The sequence below is a fragment of the Lepisosteus platostomus genome, chromosome 18, assembly GCF_059453375.1.
Source record: "Lepisosteus platostomus isolate fLepPlt1 chromosome 18, fLepPlt1.hap1, whole genome shotgun sequence".
Classification (NCBI taxonomy): Eukaryota; Metazoa; Chordata; class Actinopteri; order Semionotiformes; family Lepisosteidae; genus Lepisosteus; species Lepisosteus platostomus.
The window spans coordinates 3,835,102-3,851,180 of record NC_142628.1 but is presented as its reverse complement, the minus strand read 5'-3'; the positions used below and the strand labels follow the sequence as shown (position 1 = coordinate 3,851,180).

At 47.4% G+C, this 16,079-nt stretch overlaps 1 protein-coding gene across 6 annotated transcripts in view; it reads left to right on the top strand.

Annotated features, from left to right (window-relative positions):
* Positions 1-16,079, top strand: part of mob2a (MOB kinase activator 2a) — a 91,106-nt gene that overhangs the window by 43,915 nt on the left and 31,112 nt on the right. Inside the window, exon 1 of one of the 6 annotated variants that reach the window (XM_088611716.1) lies at positions 5,703-5,755. The exons of 2 other annotated variants lie outside the window; for them this stretch is intronic. In XM_088611716.1, coding sequence (XP_088467842.1) covers positions 5,718-5,755 — 38 coding nt within the window. In that variant the 5' untranslated portion in view covers positions 5,703-5,717. Of the gene's footprint in view, positions 1-5,702; positions 5,756-6,843; positions 6,915-11,790; positions 11,953-16,079 lie in introns of those variants that run through there. 3 more of the 6 variants (XM_088611713.1, XM_088611714.1, XM_088611719.1) reach the window with 3 other exon arrangements.

Here is a 16,079-nt window from a genome sequence, read left to right as displayed (position 1 = left end):
ATAGTATCTTACAGATCTGAAGTCTGGTGTCTCCAGATTTTTTTCCATTTCAAGACCAATTGTGAATCAAAGCACAGAATGCATTTTCATTTGACTGTTTTGCTAAAACAAGTTTTATTGTCAGTTTCAGAAATTATCCAGCATGATTATGCGGCTTTTTAGTGACTTAAGACACTTGGCTGTCGTTTGATATGGTTGAAGACTTTAATTGAACTCATATGCAGTCATAAAAGTACATATGTCTCAATGTAATTTAATAGTTTGATAATAGATTTGGGGGACAAATGCAAATGCATGCCTTTAAATACAAACTGTACAGTTGTTTGCATTTCTGCTTGCATTTGCATGTTCCGAACACCCAAGCATTTGCATGTATATTTAAAATAATTTTTGAAAGCTTCAAACCCTCCCAGCTGTGTTTTAATGTTCCATAATCTACGAAAGTTGTATCCATCTGAAAAGTGTTCAGCAAAACGAATGTTCGTGTTCAGCACTTCTCAGCCCCAGCAATGGCTCACGTGTTCATGTGAAAGCATGACAGAGTATGGCAAACAAACTCCTAATTTCAGTAATTCAGTTACCAGATATTGAACTATTTGTACATTTGAATCCCTCCCGATCTGTAACAGTTATTGCCTGTAAATACCCTACATCAGTGTTAGAGGGCTAGAGAAAACAAATGAAATACAGCGTTAACTAAATGCATCTGGTGAAAGACTAAAATGTGGAGAGCGCATTATGGGTTACAGTTTGTGTAATGTGTCTCCAGTATTGGTACATCTGGCAATTCTCACTGGCCGTGATCAGTGTTTGTTTGCTATTGTACTGTACTCCTCACGTGCCTCTTTTGCTTAAGATCTCTACAAAATTACTGATTTTTAATTGTATGTTTGTATTAATTAATGTCTGTGCAGAGAGGTATTTGAAATATATGTATATAGGCACATGTTTGCTTTTGATTAGTTGTGGCTGTGACGTTATCACATGCAAATGTAGAATGTCAGAAACGTGCTGTCATTTACATTTGATGCAATTCTGACTTTACTATGCCTTAGGGGAAACTTGTTTTACGACTGATTCCAACACAACAGTGTATAAATAACCATCAGCAGCAAAGAGGTCTGGACAAACAGAATTTAGGGTGGAGTAAAAGAATTAGCATTTCAAATGTATTGGTGATAGCTCAGAGGGAGTATGCTTGTTTGAAGAGGGATTTTGGCTTTTTTGGGGTCAGTGTTGAGAAATGAAGGGCTTGAGAATATTTCCTTGTTTTACACAGGCTGGTTTGGAGTCAGCGTCTTGGGCTGTGGAGGTGTGAAGCCTGTCGTTGAGTTTGTGGTCGTTTCCTTCCTTGTCCAGCCCAGCTATTGTTCTTCCAGGCTGTGATCAGCGTTGCCTTCTCTCATTGCTCTTCTCAGCTAGGCTGTAGAATGCTTGTGCAAACAAAATGTCTGACTTGCCACTCAGAGCTGCTGGATTTTGGTTTTCGGGTTAAAAAGGAGAGGGGATGGTAGCTTATCTCTACTCTTGCTCTCTTGTGCTCCTGCAGGTGGGTTAATAAGGGAAGAGCAGAGGATGGTGAGGACGCCACCACTAGATAGATAGATACTTTATTGATCCCGTGAGGGAAATTGCAGTGCAACAGCAGCTTAACACACACAACACAGCCACAGTGTAACGAATTATATACTAATAGTACAATACATACAATACAATACAAGAGTTACTCACAGTCCGGACACACAAGAGGAAACTAGAACAGAACAGTACACAGAAAATCGTATCACACGTATGAATATAAATATAGATGTAACCATAGATATAAATATAAATATAAATGTATTGCACAGGTCCCTGGCATATATTGCACAAAAGTGGTTGTAAACGGGAAAAAGAAAAAGAAAAAGAAAGAGAACAGATGTAGCAGTATATGTGTATATGCGTTTAGTCCAGAAACAGGTCACTGTCGCTGTTGCCTCTGCCAAGACGCAAGGTGGATGCGTTGTACAGTCTTATGGCAGACGGCAAGAATGACCTCCTGTAGCGCTCCCTGTCGCACCGTGGGTGAATCAGTCTATTGCTGAACGTGCTCTTCATTTCTGCAAGCCTGTCATAGAGGGGATGGGAGAAGTTGTCCATGATGGCCTCCAGTTTGGACATCATTCTCCTCTCAGCCACTACCTCCAAGGGGTCCAGGTCAGACCCAATGACAGAGCTCGCTCTCCTGATGAGCTTGTTCAGCCTTTTGGAATCTACTGCTCTAATCCCAGAGCCCCAGCACACCACTGCGTAGAAAATGGCACTCGCTACCACCGACTGATAAAACATGTGTAGCATCTTACTACACACATTGAAGGACCTGAGCCTCCTCAAGAAGTAAAGTCGGCTCTGTCCGTTCTTATAGATGGCCTCGATGTTCTTAGACCATTCCAGTCTATCGTCGATGTGCACTCCCAGGTACTTGTACGAGTCCACCATCTCCGCGCCACTCCCATGGATGTAGACAGGAGTAGGTTTGACCTTTTTCCTCCTGAAATCTACCACCAGTTCCTTTGTCTTTGTAACATTCAGTTCCAAGTGGTTCACCCCACACCACTCCACAAAGCTGCTGACCAGTCCTCTGTACTCCTCCTCCTGCTCACCCTTGATACATCCCACAATCGCAGAGTCATCTGAGAACTTTTGCAGGTGGCATGACTTTGAGTTGTACTTAAAGTCCGAAGTATAGAGGGTGAAGAGGAATGGAGAAAGAACTGTCCCTTGAGGTGCCCCTGTGTTACTCACTACCAGTTCAGACACGCAGTTCTGAAGTCTCACAGACTGTGGTCTGCCCGTCAGGTAGTCAGTGATCCACGAGGTCATGGAGGCATCGACTTGCATCTCCTCCAGCTTCCTCCTTAGAAGTAAGGGCTGGATGGTATTGAAGGCACTGGAGAAGTCGAAAAACATGATCCTTACAGTGTTGCCAGCCCTGTCCAGGTGTGAGTAGGCCCTTTGCAGCATGTAGATGATCGCATCCTCCACACCAACACTGGGCTGGTAGGCAAACTGTAGGGTGTCCAGTGATGAGCTGACCATGGGTCTCAGGTGGGATAAGACCAGTCTCTCCAGTGTCTTCATGATGTGAGAAGTCAGTGCAACTGGTCTGTAGTCGTTGAGGACAGAGGGGCGCCCTTTCTTTGGTACCGGGACCAGGCATGATGTCTTCCAGAGCACCGGGACTCTCTCCAAGCGCAGGCTCAGGTTGAACAGTCGCTGGAGCACTCCGCTCAGCTGATCAGCACAGGCCCTCAGAACTCTGGGACAGATGTTATCTGGTCCTGTGGCCTTACCCCCGTGCAGCCTCTTCAGCTCCTTCTTCACCTGGTCAGCTGTGATGGTCAGCCTGGCCCGGGGGATGATGCTCATAGTGCTTTCAGTGCCGGAGGTGTACATTACAGATACATTAAAATGGCAAATTTACATTAAAATGCCGGAGGTGTACACTACAGATACATTAAAATGGCAAATTGCCGTTTCCATGTTGGCAGCAACAGAATATAGATTGTATGAATTCAGCATACAGTGTCTAATTAGTACTATTAGAACCACAGGCGTTTATTTAGGATTATTTAGTTTATTTGGAATTCCAAGCAAAAAAGTTTCAGTTGCAGGTTTCCTAGATAAGAAAAACAGCCTTCAAGGCACAGATTCCAGTGTATTTGTGTTTTTTTTATCAATGAGTCGATTCTGACATGATCACCCCCACTACGGAGATTTGAATTCCCTGCGCGTTCCCTGTTCTGTGCGTGTTTATAGGATGGCTTTATCTGTGCAATAACACGTGTGGTAATGGGTTATTGACTACAGTGCCAGTCTATGAAACCGTCATCTGGTCATTCAGATTGATTTTCCCTGGTGCGCAGGCTTGCTCAGGCCAGGCCTGAGTGTGTTGATGAGGTGCAGTGTTGCCTCTTGCGTTCCTGCCAGTCTGTGATCAAGTGAGAGCAGTGAACGTATCCCTCAGCTGCTTGCATTCTCCCTCTGCTTTTATTTTTCACTTCTGATGCTGCGACCCACTATTGCCCCCAGAGAAAGGCAGCGTGTCGGAAGACGATGCAAAACAATGAGTGAAACAAACGCGGCATGAGATGGAACAGCAGGCTAATGTATGTAGCGGTTGTGTTCCTGCATGATGTACTCCGCTCCTCGGCGAGTGCAGCAGTGAACCCTCTGAAGAATTGGGCTTCTCTCTTTCCTCCCGAGAGGTGTAACCGATACAGGCTGTGCGGTTTCGGCCTGCGGCATGCCCCCGCTCAGGGTCCCGTGCTCCCAGAGTGCTCAGGGTGAACGATGGCGCGACTGGCTCATACGAGTGAGGGGAGAGCAGGCAGCAGGCCGCGGGCTCACAGGCCTCCCCCGGCCTGCAAGGCAAAGCCGCAGTGTCTTCCCAGTCTGGCTCCAGAGAGCCCAGATCTCTGTCGCCGTGCTGTGACTCTGTTTACTACGGCTGGCCACTTCCACTGGTGTTCGCGATTCCCTGACGCTGACGCCTGCTTTCTGCACCGGTGGAGTTGGCAGCTCTTAATCGGCACATCGTAAGCTGAGTGTGCTTGATCGGGACATTTTTCACCTGTGGGAAAATGCCGTGACAATTGCTTTACATTATTACCTGCGTAATTGGGCTTTTCTCCTGAGCTGTTGATATGATCAGAAGTGTGAGGACCTGCCCTCCGTTCACAGGAGGATGCAGGAGCTGTATGAGATTCCCCACGTACCTGTGAAACACATTGGTAACAATATGACTTGACCACACCTCACCAGTGGGTTTCTGCTAGCTCAAGCAGAGTGCTGTGCACGGAGAGTTGAGTGTCACTTCAGTTTGGGCACGACTGCACGCTGGCCGGCTCTCTGTAGGTAAAAGGAGGGTGCAGCTGCACGTCCTGCAGTGTCCAAATTTCCTGAGCTAAGACAACGGGGTGCTGTGGGGTGCTCAGAAGCGCTTGCTGTCTTCGGTGCAGATTGTGTCATTCGCTTTCCTTGTCATCTGTTTCATCGCGCAGCGTTGTAAGGTGTGTTGTGGAGACACTGGGCTGGGAGTACAGTATGTCGCGGTGAATGTCCTGTTTTCTTACACAAGCTTTCAACGGGCAGTTCACGGGATAAAATGTGCCACAGACTATAAAATCTATTTCCAGGAAAAAATTAGACTTGGGCTCTGACAAAATAATATTTCGGATGACTGCTTGAAGGTCAGATCACATCCAAATGGTTGATTTTCATTAGGAAGGGAAAGCCTGAGTTTGGGGACGACAGAAGTGCCGTTCTGCACGTCAGGGTTCTGTGGGTTTCGGGCGAGGGGGGAGCTGGAAATCTACAAGCTACAGAAGTCGAAGAGGGCCGGGAGGTCTCTGCTCTGGAAGGAAAGGCTTTCTCTCTCTGCCTTCTGCACTGCCGTCGGCAGCTTATTCCTGCAAGTCCCTCCGCCAGCCTAGTCCTCCCTCTGCGCAAGTCCCAGCCAGCGGGCGGCGGGAGCGCGAGACAGAGGCTGGGAGGAGGCCACTGCGTAGTCGAGCGGCGGAGCGCCGGGGGCCGTCGCCAGTCTTGGCCAGGAGCCAGGGAGCCCAGGCAGCGGGAGGAGGGGGAGGGGGTGGGGTGCCTCCCCTTGGCTGCGCCGCTCCATCTCCAGAGCCGGCAGGACAGGCTTGGCAAGGGCTCCGGAGGACGAGGCCTCCTGCATGGGCGTCCTGCTGTGCTGCGAGTGCTTCTTCTACAGGTAACGTCTCTTCCCGCAAGCCAGTGCTGGCCCGAGCTGGCGGCTGTGCTCTCTGGGGCTGTTGTGCCGGATGTCCTTTTCTTCCGTTGCTGTTGTCTGTCGCAGTGGATCTGAAGCCGGTTCTCGAGTGTGGCCCGTATGCTCTGTGTGTTGGAGCAGCCCAGTGATTTTGGGTTATCGGAGCAGAGCCAGCCTCAAGTATCAGCCACCACTGCGCTGAGGGTGCCTCCTTTTTGAGATGTTCTTGGGATTTGGATGCCTGTTTTCCAGCCTTCTTTTGAAATGTGAGCCGGATTGTGGGCTTCGCTGGCACTGCCGGTCAGAAGCGGCTGCAGATGAGTGCTGCTGCTTTGCGCTGGTTTTTAACCTACGAGAAAGTGATGCGGAGATCCTGATGCAGGCTAACGCGAAAGAAGAAGTTAGGCCACCTGTGTCCAGCCTCAGAAAGCCGAGATTGCGGGCGGCTGTGCCCAAGCCAGAGGCTGGCGGAGAGTCAGTGGCCAGTGCCGAGTTCGTGATTGAGAAGCCAGGAGCAGGAAGGTACTTACGTGCTGCAGCTCCAGTGGACAGGAGATCTTGGCCTTGCACTGTGCAGCAGTTAGTCAGCCAGCGCTCCCAGCGGGTTTGGCTTCGACGTGGGCTTGGGGTCTACAGTCGCTGCAGACACGTCCAGGCCCGGATTGCAGGAGCTGACGTGATTTTGCTTGGGCTTGCCAAGCTGTGGCGCGCACAGCTGCATTGAATCAGACTTGTGGACCTTGCGCTACGGGCCTCTTCCCCCCTCAGACCTGAGAACAGTTGCCTCTTTGTCACTTGGCCGGTCTCGGGGCTTGGAAGTGAGCTTTTTCTTTTTCGCTTGTTGTTCTACAAATGTTTGGAAACAAAAAGCCGAATGTCCCAGCCAAACAAAGGCCAGTGTTGGCAGTCGCAGGCTTCCTGCAGCAGAGCAGGATATCTCATGGTCCCGTGTTTCCACTGCCCGCACCTGGGAGGAAAGTGGGGGGTGGGGGTGCTCTCAGGGTTGTGCAAGGGGGCCATGTGACTCCACTCTTCAACTTTCTCTGCCCGCTCTGCTTGGATTAGTCGCTTTCCTCCAGTGATAAATGGGCGCTTTCTGGTTTGCTGGCCAAGCTGCAGTGGGGGAGGGGGAAATTCGAAGGTAACGTATCGCCTAGACCCGGAGAAGCATGCCAGGCAGCCTTTACTGCAGCACAGAAATAGCTTGCTTATTATAAACAGGCCATATCAGCGGCGTAGACTCCTAGTCCACTGTGAGAAGAGGCGGCCTGACGCCTGTCCACGCGGTTCAGAGCTGCTCAGACCCGCGCACACACCCTGCTGGGAGAAAGGTCTTGCTGTAGGTGTATTTTTTTGAGAGAGCTCGTGGTGTGAGACCAGAAGGGCACTTCTCAGTCTGTGGCCTTCGACAGTCTTGCCCTGGCTAGGGGGTCACGGGGTCAGGAGCTTTCAAGGATGTGCTTAATGGAGTGATAAGCACAGGAGCTCAGACGTCTGTGGCTTAGAAGGGAGAACAAGCACTCCTTGCTGTTTAAGCTGGCACGGGCTGTCAAGTGTAGGGAGGCAGAAACCTGCCGGTCTCTAATCAGTGAGGCGGTTTGGATGTGAGCTCAACTCACGTTTTTGATTGTGCAGTCACTGTGCAGCATCGCTGTTTAAACAGCACTGGGTCCTGACCAAGTGATTTAATCTCTCTGCTTCAGCTAGCAACTGAACTTTGATGGCATTTGTGGTCATTGTGGACACCGCCCTTCACAGACCCGAGCGAAAATCCGACAGACACGAGCTTAGTTTATTTTAGTGTTCGGTTGTGGGTCTGCAGTGAGTACCCCATAGGAAATAGATTTTTTGATAAACTCCTGTGGTAAAGTTAGCTGAGCATTAGGCCTTCAGTCGTAAATTGCTACCTTTTAAAGAACAGAAGTCATAAATGGGGATTTTCATTACATTCTTTTGTGAAATGTTCTGAATTAAATTGTACTCTGCAGGAGTGTAGCCTGAGTTATCAGAATAATGTGGAGAGTATGTAGTTCCTGTAGTGTCTTCAGAAGGTTCTCCTTTCCGAGTGTGTTCCTGTCTGTGCAGCCGGCAAAGCACAGCTGGGAGCTGCACATCACAGTTCCAGCGCTGGCCTCGCTGGCCCAGGTGTGGCCTTCTATTATACCCACCACTTGGAGCTCAATATGGAAGTAATGGGAAAAGTAAATTGTTAAGTTTAATTTAAGTTGTGTTTTCCGGCTTCTTCTTTTGCACTGGTTTAGTCTAGTGTAGTTAAGAGACTGCTGTGATTTCCTGAATTGTCCTGGTAGAAAAGTGCAAACTTCTGACAGGGAGGCAGGCTGAAGCCTGGTCAAGGAAAAGGGCTTTTTATAACTGGGGCGCCACCCTTCCCAGGGCTGTCTCGGGCTTTACTAGATTGGAAGGTCAGATATGAAAACAATGGAAAAGCGGAGAAGCGCTCAGGTCTGGGGGAAAATTACTAAATTGTAGCTATTGTCTGGGAATGTTGTTTCACCAGGCTGCCCTCCAGCAGTGTCAGGGAAGTTTCTCTTTTATGCTAGAACTTTGTTCCTAATGGACAGAAGAAAGAGGAGCGGATGAGCCCGAGTGCAGTGTGCAGGATGTGACTGGGGTGGGAAGAATCCCGTTTTTCCTCTGGCACGCGGTCAGTTGATTACAGGTGGATGCAGGCTGCCTATGATCTGCTGGCCTGCAATGTCTTCGTCTCCTGTTTTGCCAGCTCCAGCACAGCCAGCCTGCCCGACGCTCCGGCCCGCCTTACTGTTACTGTGTTTTTACTCCAATCATCAGCTTTTGAAGTAGGTTGTATGTCTCGTACTGCGTCTGCAAGCTTGATTTTGCTTATGAAGTCGTTTGGATTTCAAGTGAGCTTTGAAAGCTTTGTGTTGGGGGTTGTCTTTGGTTACTGTACATTCAAGGGCCTGAATGGCCTTCAATGAAGAAATTCTATGGGTCTCTTGCCCCTATTTTTAGAACTGCTAGTAAGCATCAACACAGAAATAAAGAATCTATGGTTGTATCTCTAGCATCAGGGATTACATTTGCTGACTGGAGCTACTCTGTTGGCTGAGCTTTAATTTCAATGGGAACTGGAATACTGCCTGTTGAAGAGGTGGAGTGTGGAATATCAGTCTGCATAAGGGTGCCCCTCCTTTCTCCAGAATGTAGTGCAATAATATTTCAGGGTATCAAAGTCTCAGAATAACTTGTGGATTGTAACAGTTTGATGTGTGATAACATCTACTAAGAACAAACATTCTAATCCCTTTCTTAACAGGTACTGTAGTTCCTCCCATTACTTCACTGAAAATGTCACAGGAGCAGAATTCTGGCAGTAAATATAGCAAGGGCAAGCAAAGTGCAGCACACAGACATTTCCAGCAGTGTCTCCGCGTTAAACAACACTGGTGTCCAGGCCTGTCATGTTTCAGAGAAACATTTTGTTCCAGTGTGACAAACTTTCATTATTAATAATGTTGGAAGGAGGTCTGTGTGTGTTCGAGGAGTGCAGAAGCCATGGCTGTTTCTTATCAAGGGAGAACATAAACACAGGAAAGCTATGTGTATGTAAGAAAATTAAGGAGAGGAAATGTGGGGCTCATAAAAGCACACAGTTCGGGAATGATTCTTGCAGGACTCTACAGAAGCAGGAAATGGTGAAAGTGCCCTGCCAGGCTGCGTTACAGATCCACCAATGCAGCTATTTCTCCTCAGAATGGAGGAGATGGAAGCCAAGAGTAGTTTATTTACAGGCCTCTATTTCATCCCACAGGGTAAGTAGCAGTTAAGGTTCAGGATATGGGCAGTTCAGCCCTATGTAAAGCAGGCTGAATGAAATGAAGAACTGCAAGAAGTCAGGCATTTGCACAGATCAGACCACTTGCAGTTCAGAAACAGGAATAAGCAAACTCCTGTCAGTGCCGCAGTGATTGTTGTACACAGCTATAAGACACAAGAAGTGGTGTAGGAATTAAACATTGAAAGCATTTCCAAAGTGTGTGTGCATTATGAACATGAAAAACTGAAGACTGTAGTTTGCAGAAAACAGTGGTGTTCTGAAGGTGTATTAAGCCAATAAGGTAACTATAATGTTTCTGGTGAGCAGGTGGTCCTGCTGCAATCATAGTGTATACAATAGTATACACACTCTATATGCTCTTTATGCTCTATATTTTGAATATGTAACAAGACGTTTCTCCTGTTTCTAAAGTGAACTGGGAGTTTTGTGTCTGGAAAAAGGTTCTCCATTTAGAGTCCCCTGACTCTTGTGTGAACTGTTTTGGCCAAAGCCTGAAAACAAAGGCAGTGCCTCTGGTGCTCTGACCTGGTGTTTTCATTAAAGGAGTGCAGCGTGTTGGGGTTGGCTGGGCTGGCTACCCACTCTGAGGCATCTGCTGCATGTCTTGCTGCATGTATCCCAGCAGCCTCTGCTGCCGATACTGAGGGTTTATGGGTCCAGCGATGTTGCCAGTGTTGTGTGATGTTGATGCAGGGGAGTCCTATTAGCCCAAACACTGAGACTACTGCCAAGCCATTCAGGGGAAGTGAGTGGGCCAGTTAATTAAAGGTCATTGAGTACCTCACGTGGGAGATCTTTTCTATTTTTTCCATTATTTGGAAAATGTACAGGTTTAGACAGTCTTGTATCTTTTTGGACTGATTAGTAAGGTATTGTATAAACACTGTCAAATGTTTTACAAGCCCACTTCTGCAGCCGATATTTCCTTTTTTTTCCATATGGCTCTAATAGGCCCACAAATACTTCCTGGTTTCCCAAGATGCAAAGTAGTACAGTAGTGGACGAAACAGGAAACCCTTTTTTGTTTGACAGAAAGTAGTTATATTGTTGGTTTATCAATCACCCTGAGCTTCTGCTGTGTACTACTACAACTCATATGTTCATGCACCAGCTGAGTAAATTGCACCTTTCTGCCAGGGAAATGCTGCTAATAATAAAGCCCAGAATGGTCCAGAAGGGGGTATGAAGTCGGTTTTGGGGTTGGGACCTCAAAGACAGATGATGCCCAATCGCCAGAGGCTGGCTGTAGTGTGTGGGAAAGGAACATCTGAGAGACAGCGCCACCTTTAGTATGCACGAGTGTAGTGCACAACGTTAGGGCTGATTACAGCAGTTTCCAGCCAGCTGATTTACAGGCATGGAAACCATCTCAGAAGCATTGATCAATAGTCCTGTTTTATGAGCTGTACTTCTAGCCTCATCCAAAGAGCATTTTTAATAAGAAGAATGAAATACGTCTGGAGCGTGAACCTGACTGCTCACATGCGTCCTCACCTTGCTGGTGCCAGGATCGCAGCAGGAGCAGCTCACTCCGGGTTCGGTGCAGTGAGTCTGAGTGAAGTGTCTCGGTCTAGAGCCAGCCGTGTGAGCTGAACTAGAAAAGGAAATGAATAGAGACTGCTTTCTCTTGTTTTGAAACTTTGTTCAGCTACCAGAGCCCAATACTAACACCTCTCTCGGATCCTTCTGTTTATTATACTTTTGATCTGTCCTCCCTAAACCCATTGCTGGTTTGGCAACTACTGTACCAAACTGTCCATGTCTTGCCTTCAACCAGGCAAGCATTTCCTTAAAACCCTTTCTTTGTGCTACAGTTCCGGCTTGCATGTCCCGAAGCCTAAAGAGATGTTGAGATTTATTCAATTTGACAAAAATGAAGTGATTTTAAATGCAGAATCTGGGGAAAAGGCAAAAGACACAGCTCCTCGCGCGCTCCCGAGGCTGGGACTGAAGCACCTCTGTTCCTAAATGCCCCTGAACTCCTCCTTGGAGACACTGCATGTGTCCTGGAGGGTGGCCGCAGGGAGAGCTGACGTTCTGCGGCGCACAGTGGAGTGAGCAGGTTACTGGGGGCGCAGCGCTCTTATCGTCCCCTCCACTGCCCCTGCTCTGCTCTTATCAGAAGCTGCAGGTTGTTGGGAACTCAGCATGACAAAAAAAACAAGTATTGCCGGGAGGGCGTGTGGGATGGGCGGACAGCGCAGGATATGGCCTGGGTGGGCGCCTCCGGGAGCTCTGGCTGAGAGCCGTGGACCGCCGGCCTGCGGGTGGAGGAAGCACACGGAGCTGCTGGAGCCCCTCGGAAGATGGACAACCCCCCCGAGCCGCCTCGCGGTTTGCTGATGACCCTGTTCCACAGGTAAGGGGCTCGGCCTGGGCTGTCTGACCCTTCCCACACTGCCGCTGCTTACTGCAGGAGCCACAGCTGGCCAGGGCTTCGGAAGGAAGTAGGACTCTGTACGTTCTTAGAAGACTGTAAGCACACTTGTCAATTCGCTGCTAAGCCATGGTTTATAAGCAGGCCTAATACAGCAGTGCAGCAGTAAAAGTCTGCGTTTTATTGAGACTCTATAATTGTCCTCGGAGGAGTTTTTTTTTTCCATTATTGCGAATAGTTCATTTATAAAGTTTTGAGTTTGCTTTAAAAGGAAAGAAAGTTAGCTATACCTGCGGAGTGTGTAAGATACAAGCAAAAATATTATTTTTTGTGGAAGTCCTAGTCACGAGTGGGCAGTATCGTAAAGGAGAAATTGTCTGTTTTCTGGATGAAGTAAATCTTGAATTAAAATAGCACATGATAGTTACCACAATGTCATTACAGGGGAGTTAAACCACCAGCTGACTATTTAAACCATTATTTCAATGTGTATTATTACATACACTGTTCTGGTCATGTAATTGGCACAACCCCTGTTGTGTGATTCCTGTTACAGCAGACGGCTGGTAGCAAACTGTTCTGTTAAGTGAATCGACTGAGAAAGATGTGCACAAGCAGCTCTGTCACCGTTATATAAATGTGTCTTGCTTTGTGTTTGATGTGGTGGTGATCTCAGCAATGCATGAGTGATACATACAGTATTGAGATACAAAACTGTTGTTTTCCACTATGACACAGTGCTATTGCTTTTGCAAAACCACAGCTTTGTTTAAGTGAAAGTGTCGTTTCACTCAGTCTCTTATAACTTTGCTTCTACAGGAATTTGGTATAGTTAGGCTTAGGTTTATACAGTGTTTTAGTCGCAATTCACTGACCAGCCCATGATAAGATGTCTAAAATACGAAATATCATTTAGATAAACTGAGTGATAATGGAACTGGTAAAGTTTAGTTTGTTGGATTCATTTGGAACTAAAGCTTGCTAAGGAATGGGACATTTTGTAAAACTAGTTGCACAAAAGAAGGAAGCAGAGTATTGGAAATGTCTAATAAGCAAGAGAAATAGCTTTGACCAGCATGAGTCATCCTAGTGTGGCGCACTGTTTCCAGCTAATGTGTGTTTGTGAAAGGAGACGCAGGGCTGTACGTGACAGCAGGTTCTTAGTATCGCCTCAATGCAGAAGCCATCTGACGTAAAATACTTTCTGCATCTTCTGAAATGCATCTGTTTCTCTCCCATGATTCGTTTCTTGTAATCAAGGTTTTTATGTCCGTGTTTATCTTCATAGCACTTTTTCTCCTTAGTTTTATGAATGACATCTGGGAAATGGTATGCATCTAAGTGCACAGATTCTGTGTAACTATTAGTACGCAGCCACAAACACCATTGTTACAGAATGATCAAATTGCTAGAGGTCAGCTGCATGATATTGAAGAGGCACCCCCACACACACAAGCCATCTGCGCAAGTAATGGGGCTTTATTTTACAGCCCTCAGTTTGAACTTTGGAAGCATTCTTCCCCCATGTTTCCCTCATTGAGGAGGTAATAATAATTGCTTACACTTAGATAGCTCTTTTCTGGACACTACACTCAAAGCGCTTTACAGCTAATAGGGATCCCCTCCACCACCACCAGTGTGCAGCCCCACCTGGATGATGCGATGGCAGCCATAGTGCGCCAGAACGCTCCCCACACACCAGCTCTCAGTGGGGAGGAGAGCAGAGTGATGAAGCCGATTTTTACTTCTCATCCAAAGGACGACGCCTGTTTACAGTATAGTGTCCCCGTCACTATACTGGGGCATTAGGACCCACACAGACCACGGGGTGAGCGCCCCCTACTGGCCCCACTAACACCTCCTCCAGCAGCAAACCTTAGTTTTCCCAGGAGGTCTCCCATCCGGGTACTGGCCAGCCTCACACCTGCTGAGCTCCAGTGGGCTGCCAGCTGGGAGCTGCAGGGTGGTGTGGCTGGGGTACATTCAGTATCACGTGCTTAAACACCACCTATACCGGGGACCCCAATAGAAACATGGTGAACCTCACGGGGGTGTCCCAGCTTGAGCTGAAGGAGATGAGCTGCATTGATTCCTTTAAGTTCTAAGGACAGTCATGGGATTTCTCATTCTTGCCTAGAAAAATTGCATCTTAAAATACCTCCTGATTTAGTTAGTGTTGAACCCAAGAATGACTGACTGAAAGAGTCCTTTATTTTAAAGCCTGTGCAAACTAGCTTTTTTACTGACTGCTCAGGGTTTTTTTTTTTGTTTTTGTTCTTTTGTCCTCACAAGTGTTGCATGTCAGTCTTGGACAGTGCTAGGCTGCTTCACCTTTTCCCCTAAAGCTCCGAGGACAGTCTGATAATCCCGCGCCGGCCCAGAGAGGACAGCAGTGAGGAAGTGTCGAGCGTCACACACTCCACTCTGAGCACAGACCGGTTCATTGAGGAATGGCTGAAGCCAACAGGGCATTGAGGCTGCTGGAGAACAGGACCGGGCTTTGTGCAGGCGGTGTGGGGTGGGGCGGCCTCCTTTCTGTTTTATTAGGAGCAGTAGAGATGGACATGTCGGTTGAAACGCGGGCTGTCTTGCCTCTCTCTCTTGAGGGCGGCTGTGCCGTCAAAGCCACACCAAGCTGCTTTCTTACCTGGGCTGCCATGAAAGGCTACCTCTGTTCACCGCCTGGCTGCTGACAGAAAGCACTGGGCTCACTTCCTGTGTACATGAGGAGCCGGTGCCAGTGGCCGCCCTGCCCACGCTACACACAGTACCTCTTTCTCTGCTGAGCACAGCTCCACCATTCGGATCCCCTGGGCTAATCCAGCTCTCCGTGCTTGCTTATTCCCTGTGGCATGGCAGTCCGACTCGGGAAAGCAAAGCTGGAGGGGGTAGGGGTCCCTACTCTTTTAGGAGCCCACCTGTTTCCTGTTTCGAAAATAGATGTGATCCTGTCTTTTTAAAAAAATACCTTGAAATTGACCCTTCAAATGGCCTGGAGTGTCACTCTTATACTGTACATCTTGTGCAGCGATCTGAGGAATCTTGGAACTGGCCTCTCCGCGGCTCAGGGTGGGAAGTTCTTTAAATCCGTCCTGATCTGTGGACTAAGTTAAAAAAAAAAAAACCCTCACAGTGGTACCAAGTGGAAGGGCCATTTGGAAACACTGGTCACGTAACTGCTAATAAATGATTAATAGAGAGCACCCTTCAATGACCAACAACTGGACTGCCAAAAAAGCAAATTACCTTTAAATTACCCAAAAAAGGTTAAGCACATTCCTTTGGACTCCAAGTTAGTTTTGTCATCACAGATGCCGTGACCAGAAGCCAGCGCTCCGGAGCGCGGGGGGGCTGATTATGCCCGAGATCTCATGCCTTGCCTCCTGGTGGAGCTGCTGGTCTAAGGTACACAGACTGCAGCGATAAAGACATTTCCTTTCCTTTGAACAATCCAGACTCGGCTGTTGATCTCTTAAAATGATTTATTTCTCTAAAGAAACTCTTAGGATTCCTATGAAGTTTGAGCACGTTGTTTTTTGATTACCGTGCTGTATTCTGAAAGCTCTTCCTCCAGACTAAAGCCTTGTTCTAACAAGAAGGTGTTTTGTGTGGAGTTTACAGCTATGAAACAGAATCTCACTCTGGCTTGGCAGGCCCACAGATTGTCACATCTCTTTCTTTCTAAAGCTTAAGAGCAACTTTTTCTGCCTGTATTGCCTGCAATGTGTAGCTGTAGAATCACTTAAATTATTGATAGTTATGGGTTATTTTACATAAAATTATTATGCCTTTTTATATTTTGCTGCGATACAGACAGTTCAACTTATAGATTCTTTTCTAATAAGTAGATTTAAAAAGTCTTTTATTGTATCGCTTAATGTGCCATCCCAGCTCTCTTAAAAGACACGAGCTTCGATTTCTCAAGCAAGAGAAGAGGGTCTGTTGAACAAGGAAAGGATGGACAGCTCAGTTTTTAAGTTCTGAAGCAGCGTATGTTCACATTACAAAATAAATTGCTGTGCATGAAGAAGCTGCTCTGCTGCATAATCCAAACCCCGGAGTTGTAGCCTGTCTGTCACTCTAGGGGTTCCCTTTCGCAGATGACTCTG